Below are 22017 nucleotides of genomic sequence, written 5' to 3'. Positions count from 1 at the left end.
GCTTGAGTGAGGATAATAACTAAATGAGAAGGTGGTGGGACCAATGTCCTTGTTTAAAACATAGCTTCGGAGTAATCCATGAGGCATTTCCTCTAGGTTTAGGCTGGGAGGAGAAAGTTGAGCAAAACAAAGCAGGGCAGAGGAGGAAACTCTGCAGGGCCTTGTGTGCTGACCTCGTGTCACAGTTGGCCACTTATGCTGAGGGCATTAGATACATGCCTTGTTTTTAAGTCTTGAGAGTCATTTCCAAATACTTACTCAATGTTGCACTAATAGGGACTGGATAAAAGGATTCCATATTAAAACAAATTTCAGGAAAACCGAGAGAACCAGTTTTCTGACCTTCCCGGGGGTCCTTGAAGCCTTTCATGAACCAGGATAATTCCGTGCCATCAAGGATGACGGTGCTTTCCATCTTTCCATTCAGGCTTCATTGGTATCAGATTTTCTCTCTCTCCTGGGAGAAGTGGTGTGGCAATCTCGGGAGTCACATCTCACTCCAGAGGCCCCCAGCCAGTAAGTGTCATTGCCCAAGACTGCATCAGTCATTGGTAACAAAAAAGGAATGCCCATGATAGTCATGGAGGAACCCACTCCCACCTGCTGGGCTGGGAAATGGCACACTGCTTTCCCTTCTTAGCCCAGGAAGAATTTTGGGGCCCGTAAAGACCAACAGAATGGTTGTTAGGTCAGCACAGAACCATGTCTGCAGAGTTAGAAAGCTCAAGATAACTAAGGTTCTGAGCAGAACTTTACCAGCAGTCAAAACCCTGCCAGATCTCTTGCATGTCCAGGAATTCAGAACCAACAAGGTCACCCCTAGTGTGTTTTCTCTTCACCCCACCCTCGATGAGCAAAGCATGCTTGCTACCTAGTAGCCAAAGTAAACCCTCATCAGTGCGGTGAAAGAAGTTGACCAACACGAGTCTCACTGGAAGTAGACTGTGTTCTTCAGTCTGCAGAAATCAGTTTCAGTGTCACAAATTCTAAAGAGCACCAAAAACAGATCATGTGATCATGAGAGTTATGACATTGCCCTCTCACAGTGGAGTGGATCCGAATCACAGCTTAATGTAGCCCCAGCTGCCCTGCTGAGGAGTCACTCTTTGTTACTGAATCCCAAGAAGGTGGTTTTCGTGGTTTCCTGGTAAGTTGTTTGGGAGCAATTTGACAAACACAATTTAACTGAAAGCACTTTGGTTGGAAGAACTTCTCCAAAATGTTAGTTAGTCAAAAATAAATATATTCAGTCACCAATATTTCTGGCTTCAGTGATAATTATTAGCTGCATACACAAATATGGGCCAATCTGCCCACAGACAGCAGAGGCTGACTCTTGAGGAGTGGGATTGTGAGGGTTTTCTCTGGTCTTCTTTTGCTGGCTGCTCTTGCTGATAAAACAGGCAAAGTCATGATTTTCCACATTGCTTTTGTACTAAGAAAAAGTAAAATGAAAGGATATGGAATTTCTCAGTATTTGAGGGTTTTGTTTTCCCTTCTTTCAGTTCTAATTCACGTTAAGCCAATATGCCAGCTGTGCTCCTTTGGCAATTTTCCTGTTTTCATGCATAAGGATGAGAGGTATTTAGTTTGTTCCAAGTACCCCCTTCATGTGGGAGAGGGCAGGGCAAGAGTCATTGCTGAAAATAAATTAAGAACTTTAGAAGGCAAAAAGTGGAAGATAGAAGATATTAAACTAAATTTTTTCCAACTGCTTTAAAATGAATGAAAAGGGACAACAACTCCATGTTGCACCACAATTTCCAGCCCTCGGGGCCGCCAGGAACCAATATGCAGGCTCTTCATGTCTGTAACCACAGCAGCCTCAAGTGTGAGGCTGCCCCTGCAGTCAGAGGACACGGCGACCTAAACAGAGACTGACCTAATCAAACACCGTGTTTGTGTCAAATCGTTCTTGGTCCACTTATAAGCTGTTGCTGTAATGAGTTGGGACACCTGTTTATAATTCTTCCCTGGGGCTCCCAGACGGTCCTAAGGATCCTAAAAAATTTTGAAAACAGTGCTGCTGGCCTGGAATATCACATGCTATGCTAAAACGTTTGGGGAAGGCTGGTTGACAAGAATAGCCTTGTGACCAACACCAGGGATTTGTTGGGTTTCCATAACTGAACTGGTTGTTCTGTCTCCACACCTACCCCCCGGGGTAATATTTCTAACTCCCTGGCCTGCCTTAAATCTTTAGCATCTCCCAAAACATCTTCTGGACACCATTTAAGCGCCTTAGTAGAGGCCTAAAGCTCTTCAGATCGCTACCTCGTCTCCCACCATGCCCTCGTGGGCACCCAGGGCCCCTGGAACAATGAACTCCTTGAAGAGCCTTGAGTGCATCATGCTTGAGCGTGCCCGTGCACACACCCTGATTCTGTGTCTTAAAGCCTGACTAGCCCCTAACTGTCCTTTACGCTTGGCCTAGAAGTCCCCTCTGTAACCTAGGAAGACCTAGAAGTCACTTCGGTAAGGAAATCTTCCCTCACTCTGGAAGCCCTCTGTTCACGTTCCTGCTGCAGCCCGTGCACGCTCCTGTTCCAGTAGTCACACCACCTCGGAGGACTTACAGTGTCATAGGACGCAGTCTGTAAGCACGTCTCTGTACCCTCAAGGGTACTGGGACCGCCCAGAGGTCAAGAACTATGTCCTATTTCTGACCAGTTCACAAAATTGGAATATGACCAAGAGGTCAGATAATATTAGATAAGATCGATGTATCAATGTTAAATATACCAAAGTGGTTAACTACCCTGAAACCCAGGGTAAACAAGCTATGGCCTGTGAGAGGAGACTAACTTCCACATTCTGAAGGTTGTATGAAGTACAAAGATGAGTGTGGACAGAGACCATATGTGGTCCACAAAACCCAAAATACCATTATCGGGCCCTTTACAGAAAAAAGTTTGCTGCCCCTTGCTGTAATCTCATCAGAGGATATACACTTACTCTTAGGGAAGACACACTGGCTGCGTTCAGAGGTTAAGGCCATGATATATGCAAATTAGTCTCAATTCAGAAAAAAATTGTATGTTTGCCCCCACATATATACATACAGACAGACATAGACAGATGATAGATAGATATTTAGATAGATGATAGATAGAATGATAAAGTAAATAGAATAAAGGGTTCATAGATGAATCTGGATAAAGGTTGTGTGTGAGTGTTCTTTAGAGTACTCTTATTCCTGCAATTATTTTGTTAAGTTTGATGTTATTTTCATATAAAATTTCGTTTTAATTCCTTTAAAAAAATAAGTAAAAAAGAACTATGTCCTGGATTTTCTGTGTAGTCATTGCTTAGCACAGTTTTATACATTTTGTATGTGTTAAGTTAATTTAAAATGAATGAATCAGTGAATATAAATTCTTCTAAAGTATCTCTCTTTGTATGGTGCCGTCGGAAATACAGAGGTGATTTCGAGTATGATTGGTAACATTACAGAGCAATCCCATGGGGGAGGCAAAGCCTAAGCGTCTAAAGTAAATAATGGAAAAAAATGTGACATGAAATTAGTAGTAAAAACAGCTCACATTTCTGTACTGTGTACTAAGTGTCAAGCACTAGTCTGTGTCCTTTATATCTGTATGCTTTTTGTCTGTTGACTAATTTAATCTTTGAAATACCTTCTATTTTATTACATACACATATATTACATATTATTAGCATATTACATATGTGTATATGTATATTGTCATAGCCATATGTGCATATATATGTTGTTATATAACATGAGAGCCCAGAACTAAGGTGCAAACATCATTTTGATCGCTTCCTCAGAGTCCTTCATTTCTTTTGAAAAACCAGAGTGGCCATTAACAGCCCCTTCCCTTTGATCCCAGTGACCTAGCCCTAGTTTGGCTCTTGCTTCGCAAAGCTTCATCAACACAAACAAGTTTAATATGAGCTTCAAGTTTGTGAAAGGTCAGTGTTGCTACTCCTTCAGCTTTTGCTCTAGTTACAGCTGTTGTCTAAATTCTTTCCGTGGGAGATTTGAAAGACCTAGGCTACTTTTCAAAATGTGTCCTGGCTTAGAAAATTCCTGGCTTGAAGAGCATCAGGATGACCCAATTATAGTTGACCAGCCTACCTAAAAACACACGAGATGGCAGCTCTGATAAGAAAGTTCATTTCCTTTACCTGGGTTTCCTTTTTTCCGTTTTTATTGGAATTCTTGCATTTCTATATATGTAGGATTGCATAAGAGTTTTTTTGCTGTTAGCAACTTTTTTCTTATTTTTTTTGACCACTTATAATGAATTCATAAGAGATAAAGAGATAAACATAAGAGATAAAATTGTGAAGGTGGATGAGAACAACATTAACTTTGTAGCTTAGGTAAAATTTCTTTAGCCTCATAATTGATAAACAATTCGAAACACAGTAGAAATTCTTTATAAATGGAGTATTTGAAGGCAATGAGAGTCAGTTCACATCCTCAAAACATAATCCAGGTAAAGCCTGTAATAGGCTTACCATCTGACTGCAGTGTAAAAACCATGTCCCCAGATTGCATTTTGACCTTGAGACATTAAGCCCAAAATGAACAGAGGCAACACATTGAATTTACAACAGTTTATCCCAACAGCTGTGCTGGCCTAGTTACAATCTAGCCTGGTGACAAACTATGATAGCATTTGCTTTCATTCCCATAGTGACTTCCACAGAGGAATTATAAAGTACCTTGAGAAATTATGCCATTAATATTCACTAAGTGCCCATAGTGGCAGAACCTGAAGGACAGGGGTTCAATGAAGACACAGACTCTGCCCAGGACTCCGACTTTACCTCATTGATCTTCCCCAAGGCCAGGCTCCCCCTCGACTATGTGAGTCAAAAGACTCTTCCCTGTAAACCTGGAACACCATGATTTATAGAAAGTTTTTCTGCTTCTGTGGGAAGTTAATCAGGTGATTTCATTACATCCTTATCCCCATTGTGTCTTTCATTTTTCAATATCTTAAAACAAAACTCAAAGGTCTTGGTGGTGATATAGATGAGAAAATAGTTAGCTAGCTAGATACATACACACCCCAATGTTACGGCAAATGTTTTTGTGTGTTTCAGTGAGATCGGCATATCCCTCACATATTTAAAAATTCCTTCCATTGAGTGGTGTCTGAGCTTATAACTGACCTCAAAATAAAAATGGGATGCTGTCTTATCAAAATATGCTAATTTTACCCAAATTAATGCTATGTTTCAGAATCAGCAACAAAAAGACACCAAAGGCAACACTATGCCAGGAATATTTCAGCATAACAATTAACTTCTGTGTTACTCTTTCATAAAAAAAATTACTTATTCTGCTACAGTTTTTGTTATTTGCAGCAGATACATCTCACTGAAACGGTGGAGAATATATTCATGGGATGAGTAAATATCTTTCCTTTTCCTTCCATCAGATATTTTCTCCATGATTTCTGACTCCAGCGGGGTGATGGTTTATGGACGATATGATCAATTCCTCCGGGAAGTTCTCAAACTACCCACAGCCGTTTTTGAAGGCCCTTCATTCGGTTACACAGAGCAGTCAGCAAGGTCCTGTTTCTCTCAACAGGTAGGAAAAAAGGAAATGTCTCTTAGGTTGTCCTTCGGTATGTTACATCAAGTCGCCAGTTAAACTCCTCTTCGTGATAACCTGTAGTATCTCCCAGCCTCTGACAAATGACCTCCGAGCCAGTAACTCAAATCAGCTTACCTAGAAAATAATAATTGGTGGTACTTCCTGACCATGAGCCAAGTACCATGCTAAGCTCTTTTCTTGCATTGTCTAATTTAATCCTTACAACGAACTTCCACCCTTGGTATTATTGCGGTCATTATCACTGCCCTATCAAAAGAGCTGAACTGTCACTCAGCCTCACATGAAACACAAGTCTGAGCCAGTGCCAAGTTTCACCAATGTGCAGCAAAGGAAGCAAGAAAAGAATCATATAGCATATGCCAAATGTATGACAAACACAGCTGGCTAAGATCCCCCTGACGTGATACATTAGGGGTTCAGAGTGACATATTTTAAGTGGGGGTGGTACAAGTTGGCCCAGAGAAGCTATTGAGTTCTTGGGGCTTTCCATGTTTGCATCTGCCCAGTCATGTACAAAGTCTCCATGTCCGGCACCATTCTCCAGCACAGCTCAGTGATAATTTACAAACCCAGAAATTGAAGGTTTTGCTCGAAATTTTTTAAAAATTCATACTAACCAAGAATATCCTCTAAAAGGCTCCCTTACTTAAGAAATCAGTGCATAGGAGCCCCTGAAAAGCTGCATTTAACTGCCCACCTAGTAACTTCATCAGTCTGTTTCCTTGTGACCTATGAGGTCGAAGTGCCTTAGACATCCCTATGGGTCATGGATTGTTGTAGAATCATAATGGTATCCATACAACTAATAAGAGATGGGATGGTTGGAGATACTCCATGTTGTCTCATCCAGAAGGCCTTTCTGACCCCTCCCCCTCCCCCAGCCAGCTTAGGTCCCTCATCTCTGTCCCCAGCCAAAGCACACTCCTCTTTATACTTGTCCTTTGAGTTGGTCACGTCAGAATGGTTCCATTCACCTTGGACTCCTTCCAGACAACTTCCTCAACCCGCAGTTCTCATCAGTCCTCAATCCCTGCTGTCTTCCCCTTCTAAATGTCTCTCTGATCTCTTTCCTCATCCTCATCTGTTGCCTGGCCTATTGTGTTAACCTCCACGCTGGTCTCCCTACCTCTGGGTTTGTTGTACATTTGTACAATTGTTGATGGTTTTCTTCGCTGTGCAAAAGCTTTTTATTTTTGTGTAGTCCCAGTAGTTTGTTTTTTGCTTTTGACTCTCTTGATGACTATCTTTCTATTTTCCTAGGACCTACATGTTCAATAAGAATTATATATATGATGTTATTGCCGCTCAAAAGTCCTTTTGAAATATCTTGTAGACTGTCCTATTATATAAATTTTTATATATCCTCAACGATGAGAAATTTATATATGTCAAAATCGTAATAACATTTTTGGGAATTGTCAGAAGTGATTTTTAGCCAGTATGATGAATGATCAAAATGGAGAAGATCATTTGAAGTATAAAAAGAAGCAACACAAATAAAAATAATAAGACCAGTTTATTTTTGTCCTTCATAAACTATCACAGCAGTTTGAATGATGACACTTTAAATTTGTTTGCATTGCTTCATTGGAAAAAGTACAAGCCATTCCAAGTGATTTTTGGAAAGACAGAATTATTTTAGATGCTACAAATTGTGGTGGCTTTTTCAAAAATGTTGTCTCATTACTTATACTTTACATAAAATATATTTTAATAATAATGTTGCTATCAATCCTATAAAACTTAAGCTATTTAGTATTACGAGGAAAGGCTAAAATTATAAATATCTGCTGATAAAAAAAGGTTAATTGAAGCAAACCAAAATATCTTGTGAGTGAATGACAAGGATTAGTGTTAACATAGGTGCCTTGAAAAGATACTAAAACTCTTCACTACTGATTTCTTGTCTAAAGATATGAAACTATTCTCTGGCTGTCTATTCTGTTCCATTAATCTGTTTTTGTGCCAGTACAATACTGTTTTGATTACTACAATTTGTAGTATATCTTGAAATCTAGAATCCAGCTTTGTTTTTTTGTTTTTCGTTTTTTGTTTTTGTTTTTGTTTTTCCCAAAATTGCTTTAGTTATTTGGGCTCTTTTGTGGAGAACAAACAGATGGATAGCGGGGGGAGTTGATGAGGGGATGCGGATTAAGAGTGCACCCATCTCGATAAGCACTGAGTAATGTATAGAATTGTTGAATCACTATACTGTACACCTGAAACTAATATAGCGCTGTAGGTTAACTATACAGGAGTTAAAATAAAAATTTAAAAACAAAACAAAACAAAAAAAAAACTACCCCATCCACCTGATATTATAATTCAAAATTTCCAAAATAGTGATTTTTGCATATAAACATGTCTTTTGTTATCATTCATCCTATTATACTATCTTGTACTCCTATAACTTCTTATTTTTTGTCATTTTGAAAGAAACTTATAATACATTCCTTTTCTGCATTGAAAAGGACCAGGATAGTGAGAACAGATGCAGACTGAATTAAGAGGAAAGATCTATAAAGAGAAAAAGGATTTTCAAAAATATAGATGGTTCTCTCCTCACAGCGAAGGATCGCTGCCTCCTAACAGGACTCCCTGCTGATCTTGTATCGCAGAACCATTCATATTAACCATGAAGTATGTAGGACTTAGGGGAGTGGAGGGAGTTTGAAAGGGACATTGTTCTACAGATGGGGAAGACCACCTGCTCCGGGAATTGTGGCATGTGCTATGACCCACAGTTGGGTCAAATTTTACAGAGCAAGTCTACCCTTCATCTTTCCTCATCACTTTGATATGTCCCTCATACACAAAAGCACCCCTCCCAGAACTGTTGCTCTCCTTCTGGCAATATGGACTCAGCCTCAACGGAGATAACCCAGTCCTATGTGTGCGGAAGTGTCAAAAGAAATCAAAGGGTTTAAGTTCAGAACTGGTTCTCCAGCTATCAGAATATATTCTGTTTCTTGATATGTTAGAGGTTCATTGAATGTCTTGTGTCTTTCATTTCAAATGGTTCTAAATTTTTGTGGGTTTTTTGATGCAGAAAAAAGTCACCTTAAATGGGTTCTTGGACACTCTCATGTCTGACCCTCCCCCCCAGTGTCTGGTCTGGCTGCCCCTTCTGCATCGTCTGGCGAATGTGGAAAATGGTGAGTAGTTACTCCTGAGCTATGGCAGTTTTTAGAATTAGCAGGCTGTCAAGTCTACAGTTATTAAACAAAGGTCATTCAGTAATTCTTGAGTTTTGAAAGAAACTTTCTCCTTGATCAGTAAGGCCTTAGAGGTCCACTGCAAAATTAGGACTGTCGATTCCATACGCTTATTAAATCTCACCATGTGTCTCTCAGCTACAAGTCACATGGGGCTGTAGTCTTGCTGTAGCGGGAGAAGAATCTCCATAAAGAATATGACATTTTCCAGGTTTATTTTTAGGTCTGAACTTCCAATATTGGTGTACATGGCATTGACTATTCCTAGGCACTCGGCCAAGAATAGGCAGAGGAGATAGAGGGAAAAATTAGATTATGGTAACTTGCTAATCTTCAGTCATATGTTCTGAATGGAGCTTTCAATGATTGTGGTTACATAAAGAGTAGCTTGACCAAAGGCAAGAATTGTTGCTGTTTAATATCTTTAGCTCATAACGTGTAGACAATTACTTGGATTTGGTTATTTGTTAGCTTCAAATCTCAAGTATTTTACCTTGCCTGCTTTATAATTCCAATTGTCTGTCACAGAGAGTTCAGTGTCCCTCAAACTATCTGAATTAGAAGTGCATTCACATCATTTACACATATCTTTGGGCTCTGTCCATCTGTCTCTCAGGAAAGAAAGAAAAAATTGTTAAATGGAGGTAATGTCAGTCATGAAAGAAGACCATCAGCCACTCCATTTTTTTAAACGAAATAATTCAGTTCTCTTATCCAGTTTTCATACTCTCCCTCATTTCCCTTTCTTTTTTCTCCCCGTTTTCCACTTCTCTAACATTTGCTCTCCACCCAGTGGACAGTCAGTTGTGTTCATCTGTTGTGCCTCTGAGTCTTCTAGGGAGCTGTGCTGGTCTCCTGGAGACAGGGAGCAGTTTGGGGGAAAGACGAGTCAGTTTAGGTAATTTATATTCTCATAGTGTAAGAGCTGGAAGTGGAGAGAGAAATTTGTGGTTAAAAGAAAACCTATTCTCCATCCCCTTTCATTTCCTCCACCTCCACACACATGCATGAACAGGGTGGTGAGAGTCCAGGAATAAACATAATTCCCCTCTCAGCCAGAAATGACTAGCCTCTGAAATCATGGCACACAGCAGAAAAACACAGTCCCTGTTTGGCTGCATTTTTCCTTATTCTGGCTCAGACTTTTATTTTCTCTTTTTTTTTTCTCCATTTCTTTCCCCCGTAGTCTTCCATCCGGTTGAATGTTCCTACTGCCACAGTGAGAGTATGATGGGATTCCGCTACCGATGCCAACAGTGTCACAATTACCAGCTCTGTCAGGACTGCTTCTGGAGGGGACATGCTGGCGGTTCCCATAGCAACCAGCACCAAATGAAAGAGTACACCTCATGGGTAAGGCAAGGTCCAGGCAACACTTACCCTCGTATGTGTGAGCGTCACTCAGAATGCAAGGGACCAGAAAAGATGGCGGGACAATCAAGAGGCAAACCTAACTTCTGCTCTAGCACGCCTTCCTTCCCCTCTCCCTCCACCCCACCCCCACCTTACTGGGTCATCTTCATTGCGGCATCTGAAGCCAGTGTCGTGTTCTAGGACTTAAAGTTTAGGAGGACTCACACTCTGTTACTTCTTGGGACGCAGACAGCTCAGTACTGGCTTAGATAACAACCGAACTAGCAACTTTGGGACATAATCTCATTTTCACAGTAAGTTAAGGTTCTCTGCGAGTTTTGTTTTGTTTTGGGTGTGGGAATTTCTTAAAAATTATCATTAGTTCCTTGGCTCTCAGATTCTGGAGCTCCGTTAAGTGCATGGCTAGAGCTCGTAAAAGGAAAGATGTGTGAGCCTGTGGGCTCCGAGTGCTGTTCAGTTTCCCTTTTTGGAGGCAGGGAGGTAGTCTCTATGAGCAGATCATCCTTGCGTAAACTGTGAGTGACCGGCTTGCCAGAGGTGACCTGTGAGAGTCTGTCCACGTGATGCATGTGTGGGAGGAATCCAACTGGGTGAGCTTGGGGTTCAAGCGGTTTAGTTTGCTGATCTAGGTCTCAGTCGCTCAAAGATCAGGTCCCCTGAGGTTGTTCCTGTGCTTCTGTGAAAGTACTGCCCTGTGTATGGATTGGGGTTTGTGGGCTGTATCATCAAACCTGCCAACCGCTCTTGGAGTAGTTCTTACACAAGAAAGTGCAAACTTTTTATTATGAGTTTTTTCCTAGATTTTATGCATTTCAATTAACACATACCCTTTAGTTAAAGAGTAAGTTATTCTTTTTTTTTAAAGGGATGCATTTTATTTTATTTTTTAAATAAATAAATTTTTATTTATTTATAAATAATTATAATTTATTTTATTATGTATTATAGATATATAATATATTTATTTATTTATTTATAAAATAAATTTTATTTATTTATTCATCAGAGAGGGAGGGAGAGAGAGAGCACAAGCAGGGGGAGCAGCAAAGAGAGAGAGAGAAGCAGACTCCCCACTGAGCAGAGATCCTGATGCAGGACTCAATCCTAGGAACCTGGGATCATGACCCGAGCCAAAGGCAGACACTTAACATCCAGGTGTTCCCAGAAAATGCATTTTAAATCAGAACGTTCTTTCTAGGAATGATTATTGGGAACCAGCATTCAGTGTAAATATTTTAATTTTTCAGCATCGTTCAGACTCTGAATTTGAGTACCAGTTTTTCACTAAGGTGTCGTATACTAAGGGCTTTGGGCCAGAGCAGATGCCTCCTATCACTGGTGGTTATGTCACATGCTGAGCATGGATATACCAGCACAGATCATGAAACACTGTTTAGTACAGAAGATAGGAGAAAACGTTTTCTATTTTCTTATGGTCGATATACTACCAATTTTCAAACTTGTTCTATCTCGCATTCTGGAGGGTTAGTGTTTGAAGACTAAGCATTTTTAATGATTGTTTTATGTCAATGCTAAAGTCAGTTTAGGCGCCTCTTTCTTAGAGATTGTGGACTCAGAATTATATGGTTATATGGCAGGACAACGTCTTTACAAGTAGGATCAGACCCGTCAAGGGGATAAAGAGGCTGCAGTGTTTATGGGGGTGAAAAGCCGTTGCAGTGGCTGTGTTTTAGGTATTCTAAGAATTATATGTCCTAACAAAAGCCAAAGAGGAACTTCTTGAACAACGCTTCTATCACTTAAGCTTTTAGATCATGAGGACAAAAGTCGCTTCATTGTATTGCCAATTATGGGCTCTCTGCATAAAAGCAAGTGACAAAATGGTAAGTGACTTCTCGTGGAAAGGAAAAGCTGCTGTAAAGATTTATTATATGAGGTAGATTATTTTTGATAGAAGTGGCTGTGAAATTTTAAGATCTACATCCCACTCGTCTAAATGAAAAAGAGATAACATGATGCTCTCTCTGGAAAGAACATGAATATTAAACTCCAAAATCCCTGATTGAAGTTTCCCTTTCAACTGGATGGATCCAGCCATGCCCAATACATCTTGCACCCGGATGCCTGTGAAACCTTCTGCTCACCTTCTTACTTCCACTCCTGTCTCCTCCCATATTGTTTTCTGCTCTTAAGCAGGAGTAATCCTTCTAGAATCACATCTGCTCCTGTCACCTCTATGGTATAAAGTCTTCATTGTCTTGCTCTGAGTTTGAGATAAAGACCGTGGTCCTTGATGTGGCAGTGCAGGACTTCAAGGGTCTGTCTTCTACTTTCCTCTCCAGAATGGGGTTTCTTCTTCCTCCATCTGGAATGACCTTCCCGGTTCCCTGAGTTACTATCAGAAGGACTCCTGCTGGTCCTTTCAGTCCCAGCTCAGATGTCCCATGCACAATGACTGCTTCCACTCATCACAGCATTTGCTGACACAAAACAGCAGGAGGCAGGTACTCTGGTGGATTGTCCCAGAACTTTAGTTTCAGCACGGAGCAAATTCCCTTAGAGTAGTAGGTAGTTGAAGATTTCATGGATAAATCAATGAAGAAATGAATGAGTGAATGAATGAATATCTATTATGAAAACAAATCATCTCTGAGAATGTAACATCAATGTTAGTTCTTATCACTTCTACCTTTCTTCTTCTTTCCAGAAATCCCCTGCTAAGAAGCTAACTAATGCATTAAGCAAGTCTCTGAGCTGCGCTTCCAGCCGTGAGCCCTTGCACCCCATGTTCCCTGACCAGCCTGAGAAGCCACTCAACTTGGCCCACATTGTGTGAGTATCTCTGCCTTCCAGAGGAAGACATTTTTCTTCATTTATGCATGTTCACGTCCATACAAAGGCAACTTCTTATCAATTGCTAGGGACCAAGTTTTAAATTTTAATTTGTAAAAAAGAGAGTAATAATAGGATTATAATCTTTTATTGTAGGGGTAAACAGTACTTCTGTCTTGATGTACAAGTAAAGAATGCTATGCTAACGTTATTCACCTACAGGTAGAAAATATTCAAAAAGCATCATTATAAAATACAGTTGTTAGTAGAGGTTTTACTGGACAGTAACAATCAATGAAATTAACCATAATGAGAAAATTTTAAAGCACACTGTACCTTAATATCACTTGTGCTTTGAGTCCCAAATATAAAAGCTCCTTGTTTCATTTATCTGCAAAGCCAGTCGTCTTAAAGATATCAACAAATCTAAAAATCGTTGTTGTCTTATCCTAAACTGCACAACTTTAGAAGAATCATGGCCCATACATGGGAATGTGGAAAGGGGAAGTTGGTGGTAAAATTCCTCAGAACATCCAAAAACAGACTTTAAAAAATTCTTTCTCCAAAGTCTACGTGAGTTTGGTGGACAGAGGGAGATATGTGCAGAAACAGTGCTCCCGCGCATTCCTTCCACCTTCCAGAAGCCTCAGGCCCTGGAGCCTCTCTCAGGCCTGGGTGGCCAGATAACAGGGGAGGCTGAGGGAGAAGAAGTATTTCTTCCTGGATATTATCTTGGCAAGCTCACCATCTGCTTCCATGCCCAGTTAGGAATTACGTCATTGCAGGTACCATCGGAAAGATTCTAGAAAAGGTGGCTCCCCCCTCCACACAAACCACTTTTTGTGTCGCACAGTTCAGCAGGACCAGCCACACTCAGGGCCTCGGTTTGCATGTTGACATCAAGAGGCGGCTGGTCAGACCTGTCAGTATGGGAAACTCCCCAGTACAAAGTTCGTGCGTCAGGAAGTTCAGAACATGATCCGTCAGAGGCTCCATGATGGCTCAGAGACCTTTATGGAAGCGGTCACTCTTTCCTCTGGTGGACCTAAGCAAATGCCATCCAATGATTTGTGCTGTGTCATGTCTATGGCTTTGTATACATACCACGGGGCTCATCTTGGTTTGCTCCCAAGTGTACACAGAGGGTTTACTGCCTTCGGCAATACACACAGCCTGGAGGCTTACGTTGCTGGCATGGGCTAAGCATCCAAAAAACGAATGTAAGCCAATTCTGGAGAATGTGACTAACTTATTTTTGGAAGTTTTGATCCTAAAAATAAGTCTTAAACCAGGGATAAATAAATCTGGGGAGTATCCCAGAGGGCCAGTGGCTTGCAGAAAACGACCTCATACGAGCTGTTCTTATTAAGGTCCCCTCCCTGCCATCCCCCCACCCCGCCCGAGACAATCCGTATGTTGCTAATAAATGAGCAAAGTAACGGAGAGCGTCTCTCCGAGCTCTGCTGTGCAGTCACTTCCTACCAGCACCGCTGGGAGTTTCAGCCCAGAGAGCCACGTTCAGTCAGAGCTGACGGGTGTGAGGAAACTAGAGCGAGGATGTGAACAGCCAACCCCGAGAGTTTTGCAGCAGCACAGAATTAGGATGCTTCCTCCCACTTGGAGACAAAATTAGGAAATGAGACAGTGAAATAAAAGTCAAGTTCGTGGTCAGGCACACTGCGGCACTACATAGCCCAGGGCCTGTACCCAGTCGTGCTCTGGCTGGTGGGTGTGTGTATTTAACTGGCTAACGAGTAAACACATTTTTACCTGTCTAGTGGCAATCGGATTTGACGTACTATTCACTAAACTCACTGAGGGCGCTCTCTACACAATTTGAGTTCCACGCAGAGTTTCGGGATTCCCTTGAAATTCTACAAAAATGGGCCTTTTCCTGAGCAACGTTCCATATATTTAACCAGATTCTCCAAAGAGTCCTCAAACCAAAATAGTGGTCTGTACTCACGCATAATATATTTTTTCAGGGTGAATGTCTTAATTTTAAAATGCAAACTGTGAAAAACATTTAATCGTTGAAATGACATACAAGAAATTCTGCGTGCAGAGGGTCCAATCTCTGTTAGACCAGAATTTTTTCCTATTTTTAGTTTTAGACATTTTTCTCTTTCATTTATTATTCAGATGTTTTTGTTCTGATCAGATAGCCATGTCTTTTTCTTTTGTTTGTTTTTTTGTTTGTTTTAATGGGGATAGCTCAGACTTCTAATTTTAAAATATGCCGTTCATGTAGCCATTCTGAATTACCATAAGTATGTAAGGCCACTTAGTGACATTTTGGTATTTTGGCATTTGCTCTTAGCTGCTGTATTTCTTGTTAATTTTACCATGATTAACAGTCTCTATTGCATTCAATTTCTTGCTGCCAAAAGTGACACTTGGTAAGTAGTTCAGTAGTCCCCTGTGTGCTTATAAAGACGTAATCATAATTTTAAGTGGTTATGAGACAGAACACAAGTGAGTAACATCAAACTAGTTTAAAACTAATTCTGTCTTAAACGGAATACTTTCTAGTCACAAATGAATGCCAATTTTATAAAAATATCCTCTGTGAGGGCAGCTGGGTGTCTCAGTTGTTAAGCATCTGCCTTTGGCTCAGGTCATGTCATTATCCCGAGGTCCTGGGATCAAGTCCCAAATCGGGCTCCCTGCCCGGTGGGAAGCCTGCTTCTCCATCTCCTGCTCCCCCTACTTGTATTCCCTCTGTCATTGTCTCTTTCCCTCTGTCAAATAAATAAATAAAAATCTTAAAAAAAAAAAAAATGTTCTCTGTGAAGGTCTTGTCCAGAAAGAAAATTTTGCAGTTGATCTGTGTGACTTTATGTTGTGGAGCTATTTCTTTTCTCACAAGAATCAATACATTTAAAATTCCCAGTGTGACCTAGTTATTAGATAAAGTAACTTCCCATTTGATGATGGAGGAAATAAGAACCTCAGTCCCTTTGAAAGTCACCATTTGGTGCCAAGATTAGTCATTCTGTGTCCCAAGTTCAACATCTCCATGATGAACCTTAAACAGGAAGCCATTTACTAAGAAACTGCAATTTCAGCTTGGCAGTCACCAGGTTCTACAGAGTAAATTTACCAGGCTAATTAAAAAGCATTCCAAGTCGACTTGTTTTCTCATTTCCTAGAGCTAGAGCACGATGAGAAAGTTTAAAAAGACTCAAAAAAACCCAGAAATGTTGGTCAAGTTGATGGTTTCAACTTGTTGCAAAGTTAAAAGGAAGCTATTTCATTCCCACTGTTTTAATATCTGATCTACCTAACTTTTCAAAATTCACAGAGGACATTTGTATAAAATTCGCATCCTGCCTACAAGGTGAAAGTGTTGTGTTCAAGGGAGAATTAGTTTTAAACTAGCCTCACGTGTCAAAGACACATCCTACGTAAGTAATGCAAAACACTAAGATAGTTTTCAGAATGTCAGCTGATATGTTTAGAGTAGATGAAATAGTGAGGCTGCTATTTTCACCTCCCCCAGCAAATAATGTCTGTAAAAATCGTTGAACATTGTTTAGCACCAAGTATTGGGAACCAAAAGTTTCAATGAATTTTTGCATATTGTGCTGACCTTTTAAAACCTGTATAGCATCATTTCCAGTCGCATAAACACACTGGGATAAACAAGTCTACCTTTTTCTCAGGATCTCTGCATTGTGGAATCCAAAACCAACTTTGGTTCCCTAAGGTAGAAACTAAACCATTAAAACTTTGTCTCTTGATCAAGCCAACACAGATTCTGTAGGCTACCATGATTAATGTCTGGTGTTAACAAATTCTGCTCCATCAAACTCCAGTACAGAACTATAGTGAGAACAAAATTTCCTCTGACTCGGAATGATGCCCTGCCTCATTACCCATATTCTGAACTCTCAATCCCATCTCATGGAACATATTCCAGTGAACCTAATAGAAGACTAAAAACCACTTGGAGATGAGATAGGTGTCATAGCTCTATCATTTTGCCTGAACGAAGACATTAGTGACAGGAACAGGATGACAGGCTAAAATGAAAAATACAACTTGAAATGACAGATCCCATGCAGTTGGGTTTTAAGGCCATTCACAGTTCTGAGAAATACTGAACGCTATTTTCTTTCTCTCATCATATGAAAGGAAGTTTAGATGCCTTGCATATGTGCCCTATTGTGTAGAACATCCAGATAACAATCCTGGTGTACTTGACTGCATCTTTGCATAGAACAAGAACAATTCAGGCTCAATATGATTTTGCAACTGGCTCCTTCCAGACCAGATGTCTTGAGAAAGAGCCATTGTTATGTGGAGCACAGGAGAAGTTTCTGGAACTTCTGCTTTCTGAGAGGATATAGATTGTGCTTATCATCAATTTTTTAGAGGTTCTCCTTTGAGAAGATAGTGGACCTGAGGCCACCTCAGAGTCCTTGCTCCATTCAAGAATATGACTCAAGGAAACATCAAGGCTCAAATCTCATGGATAAACATGCCTGTGGTGTCCAGAGATTTTCCTCCTAATGTTTATTGGACATTCCACATTTTTATGGAAATGTAACTTCCCAAAACACTTAAAGAATTTCATTGCAAGATATAAAATTCTGTGTTGATTCCAGCCCCTTTCCTGGAGAGGTGGTGGATAGTTTTTAACTTGTGACTTCTATTTGTTTTAACTTTCCCCCCACATTGTCCTTCATTTTAGGCCGCCCAGACCTGTAACCAGCATGAATGACACCCTCTTCTCCCACTCTGTCCCCTCCTCAGGAAGTCCTTTTATTACCAGGAGGTAAGTTCCAATCTTATTATGAAATAAGCCCTCTCCTTGGTAATAACCCTGATTCTGTGTTAAGAAAAACATTCCAGTGCAAGCCAGGTGTGGAAGATTATTGTTAGGAACTGGTTTGTAAGTATCTGTCACAGGTTTTCACTTTCATTCCTTTGGATGCTTTTGACGATGGCTGGGATGGCTTTGGGGATGAATATCATTCCTGGAAACTTGAATTTACAATCTCCCCACAGTAAGAATGTGGGGTGTGTTTAAGTTTTATGATCGACACACCTGTATTCCATGTCATTGAGAAAGTCACCTTCATAGCACTTGGAATGGCCCCTTTAAGTGAGAGAATTGGAATTTCGAGATGCAATGAGAAATTATTAGGTACATTCTGAAACAGCTTATAAATCTCATCTTTTAATTTGGTGAGCTCTGGAGTTCCTGAGGCTAGAGGCTGACAACCAAACTTGGAAGTATAGTTTTTCATTTAAGTGATTTCAGGGATGGTAAGAAGAACTTCTTAAAAAGGAGAAGGTGTCTCCTATTTTTATACAAAAATCCACCCCCACGTGAGCAAAGAACAGGTGAAGCAAATACTTCTCTTAGTGCTAGCTTGATAAATATGCAGGGTCAAGAGGCTCTCCAAATTGTTTGATCAAATCTCATGAATAAAGTACCAGTGACTTATTTTATAAATACACGGAGAAGGCTCACAGGAAAGCGGAAACAAAGGTAAGGAAAATTGGAGTGAGTAATGAACATAAGATTTCCAGTGCCTTTCAGCAGAAAACAAAACAAAATGAAACAAAACAAAAACCAACTTCGTGTTTCGTAAAAGGAACATAATCGGTCTGCTCCCCACCGGAGAGGTTTCTGAAATACCAATTTCTCTCTGCGTTCAAGTAAGGATTTGCACACAAGGAGACTCAGAAAGCTGCTGATGTTTTTTTCCCCTAAGTTCCTGTATTTGCCCATCAGCAAGAACAGGAGATGAAGATGTTCCCCGTAATAGTAATTAGCATAATAAATAAGACGCGGTGGTTTGTGGTGTTGCCTCCTTATAGATTATGCAAGTCCGTAACAAGTGGAAATGCAGAGGCAAAACTGAACTGCAGAACCTCCAGGGTGAAATGACAGGGTCTTGGCCCTCAGTATGTTCCTTTTTGCACTCCTTCACAAAGCCACCAGCGAGTTCAACCATCTTTCCTACCGTAAAGTCTAGAAGGGACGCGGGCCCATTATCTCTCACTAGGGAAGATCTGGCATGCGTTGAAAAAGATGTGCTTTTATTAGGAGAGCCTGCATTCTGCAAATGTCAAAGCAGAGCTAGACCCCATCCTTACTGAAGGTCGTTTTATATCATTTCAGCTCGGACGGTGCTTATGGTGGATGCGTCTAGATGGATAACATGGCTTCCTCTCCTCTAAAATATTGCTATTATACTTTGAGCTGTTCTGGTTCTCCAGGGTGCATGGTACCCATTAACCCAAACTAGGATTATTTCCCTTTTTTCCCATTTTCAGTCCTTCTGGAATGTTCCCTGTGAACCACAGATATGTTGTTTCAAGTTTGCGAGCCTTGCTATCTCTCACCATGGAGGTTAGCCTCTGATTTCTGTTTCAAGGGTGCTATTCAATAAAGCTGTGTACACTGAACATCTTTCCTCTCTGAGTGGGCCTTGCTCTGTCCGTGGAGGGTTTTAACGAGGTCTCATTGTTTGCACCCCTCAGGTTACCTGAGGGGCTAAGTGCATCCAGCCCTGGGGCTGAGGAGCATTCGCTCATAAAGCTGTACATCAGTCAGCTTGACCACAGCCCACGGTCAGTATCGCTGCTCTGAAACACTAACTGTAGCTCGTAGTGCCATAGCTAGACTGCCGGCCATCCCACTCTGTCACTAAATCCTCTTCTAGTGTGTCTCCGTAGAGATAGCGACATCTTCTGGGGCTTCATGAGATTCCATTGAGAAGTTCAACCAGAGCTGGCCTTGTCGGCTCTTCCCCTCTCTGTTCCGCCTCTGTCAGTGACTTCACAGCCTCGTAGCAATATCTATGAGATCCATACATATGAAAAGTACCAACCTGGGTCTTCTTCTTTGGAGGAGTCTCTGCTTTTGTAGAGTCTGCAAGACCCCAGAAGGTGATTTCGTAGATTCTTGAATCAAAGAGCCTCTAGGAGTGATTGATCTGTAGCACTAACAGGGTAAGACCGGGACAAGGTCCCATGGCTGGACCACATTATTGTGGTAAAGGACTTAAGAATTTACACCTTACTGTCTCACTGGGCCTGGGCTACTTTCCCCCCAGGGAAGGCAGTCTGATTCCTATCACAGGAACAATTTCAAAACCAATTCATGCTCTCAGTGCTTAATTTCTGTCACTTGATAATGCTGGTGGTGACCCCCTGTTTATTTCTTAACCATGTCCATACACAAAGGTTGATGGAAACCTATTATGCCAAAAGCAGGCATAAATTAAAGGTCCTGTTCTTCCTACATTTGGAACTGAACCAAAGAAATATGACCTAGAGCTCTGCCCTCCGCTCCTGCCCAAACCCAATGGCCCTTTTTAAAAAATCTGATCAAATCGGGGCTCCTGGGTGGCTTAGTCAGTTAAGCGTCTGCCTTCAGCTCAGGTCATGATCCCAGGGTCCTGAGATCAAGACCCCCTTGGGCACTCTGCTCAGCAGAGAGTCTGCTTCTTCCTCTCTCCCCTCCCCCTGCTCATTCTCTCTCAAATAAATAAATAAAATCTTTTTTGAAAATTAAAAATAAAAATCAGGTGAAGCCTGAAACCAACAAGCCAAGATCAGTGTTAAGGCAGCATTGAGAAAGTAGGGAGGTTTGGCATACAGATACTTTATTTAGCTTGAGTTTTGGGTCTTTCGTGTTGTGAGAGATCTTGGAAAGATAAAGCAAAATGAGGATGAATTGAAATCACCGCTCTAGAATCCTCGATACAGACTCCGGGCATGACTCACCTAGACTGAGTGATATCCTTTACAAGCATATCACTTTGATCTTCAGAAGGCACTGGGGTATATCTTTGAAGTCCTTTGACACCCTAGCAATCTACCTCACACAGATTCACAAGTGTATAACTCTGGTTACCACCACCATCTGTCGCAGACCTGTTCTTATTTCCATTTCTAGTTATGTGCTTGATTCACCTTTCCCTTACTTGAAAGGAAAGAAGGAATTCTCAAAGGCACCCACGCTTAAACTTCGGAAGTCTTCATGCGTGTGTGTGCGGGCCTGTGTGTGCTGTTAGGTACAGTGTAGGTCAAAGGACACAATTCGTGGACTAATTCACTTCACTCGTTTTTGTGATCATGACCATATCTTTAAACCCAGATTATTATAAATGCATAAATTTATAGGGAGAAAATGCTGGAGTAATGGAACTCTCTCATTACTACTGGGAAAAGAGCTCCAGGGGCCATGTATGGTGTGGCAGCAACATTACATACACCTATGAAAGATTGGCTATCATCATTACAAACAGTACTGCAAGGATCCTTCACAGCCCTCAGTGAGGTACCCCTGCCCATTGGCTATCTTTGCTGGCATCACACCCCCTTCCTAAAATCTTAATTATCTTGATACAATCCTTGCATCATTTATGTGAGAAAATGAAGCAGTCTTATCCCATGTAAAGTAAGGTTCTTTAATTATGGCCATCGTCTTCACTACCACATTAAGGACATTGCAGAAGTTTGAATGGCTACCTTCTTTTACCCCCCAATTTTAGAACCATCTCTTGTAGGTTCACAGATACTTTCATAAATGGAACCTCTAGAGTAGTAACTAGTCACAAAAGGAATCACTTTGGCTATTATATATAACATCTAGCCAGATCTTATCACTCTTCCAAATGTCAGAAAATTGCATATGATTCATAGAGTGTGTCGAACACTGTCTAATGGGCTATTTTCTGGTTTGTCACAGTGCCATTTGGTTAATAGCTAATACTGTATATGACTCAGTAGCACACATTGGGAAAGCACACCACTCATCCCAAATACTCTCCAAATCCTGATTCTTCCCCCTGGAGCAGCATTTATGAGATTTTTATTGGTTGACTGGTTGGTTGGTTGGTTGGTTGGTTTGGGTTTTTAACCACAAAAAAGCTAATTCATTATAATCTTTTTCAGTTTTTTCAAACATTTTGCTTACCCAAAGATTCTTTACCTAACAACCCAGATTTTTAATGAGACTTAAAACATCCAAACTAAATTTTAACCATTGGTGCTTTGGTAATCAAAAGTAAATAG

The 22017-nt window shown here is 40.8% G+C and overlaps 1 protein-coding gene across 30 annotated transcripts in view; it reads left to right on the top strand.

Moving 5' to 3' along the window:
• The window catches only part of DTNA (dystrobrevin alpha), a 355367-nt gene that overhangs the window by 275579 nt on the left and 57771 nt on the right, over positions 1 to 22017 (top strand). For 13 of the 30 annotated variants that reach the window (XM_032859621.1, XM_032859622.1, XM_032859623.1 and 10 more), the window contains 7 exons: positions 5415 to 5569; positions 8646 to 8751; positions 9998 to 10164; positions 12854 to 12978; positions 15369 to 15377; positions 17675 to 17758; positions 19477 to 19566. In XM_032859621.1, coding sequence (XP_032715512.1) covers positions 5415 to 5569; positions 8646 to 8751; positions 9998 to 10164; positions 12854 to 12978; positions 15369 to 15377; positions 17675 to 17758; positions 19477 to 19566 — 736 coding nt within the window. Of the gene's footprint in view, positions 1 to 5414; positions 5570 to 8645; positions 8752 to 9997; positions 10165 to 12853; positions 12979 to 15368; positions 15378 to 17674; positions 17759 to 19114; positions 19422 to 19476; positions 19567 to 22017 lie in introns of those variants that run through there. The other 17 variants (XM_032859630.1, XM_032859643.1, XM_032859640.1 and 14 more) reach the window with 5 other exon arrangements.

The sequence above is a fragment of the Lontra canadensis genome, unplaced genomic scaffold (genome assembly GCF_010015895.1).
Source record: "Lontra canadensis isolate GAN:19392208 unplaced genomic scaffold, GSC_riverotter_1.0 scaffold17, whole genome shotgun sequence".
Classification (NCBI taxonomy): domain Eukaryota; kingdom Metazoa; phylum Chordata; class Mammalia; order Carnivora; family Mustelidae; genus Lontra; species Lontra canadensis.
The sequence above is the reverse complement of the archived record's forward strand: the minus strand, read 5'-3'. Positions and strand labels throughout refer to the sequence as shown.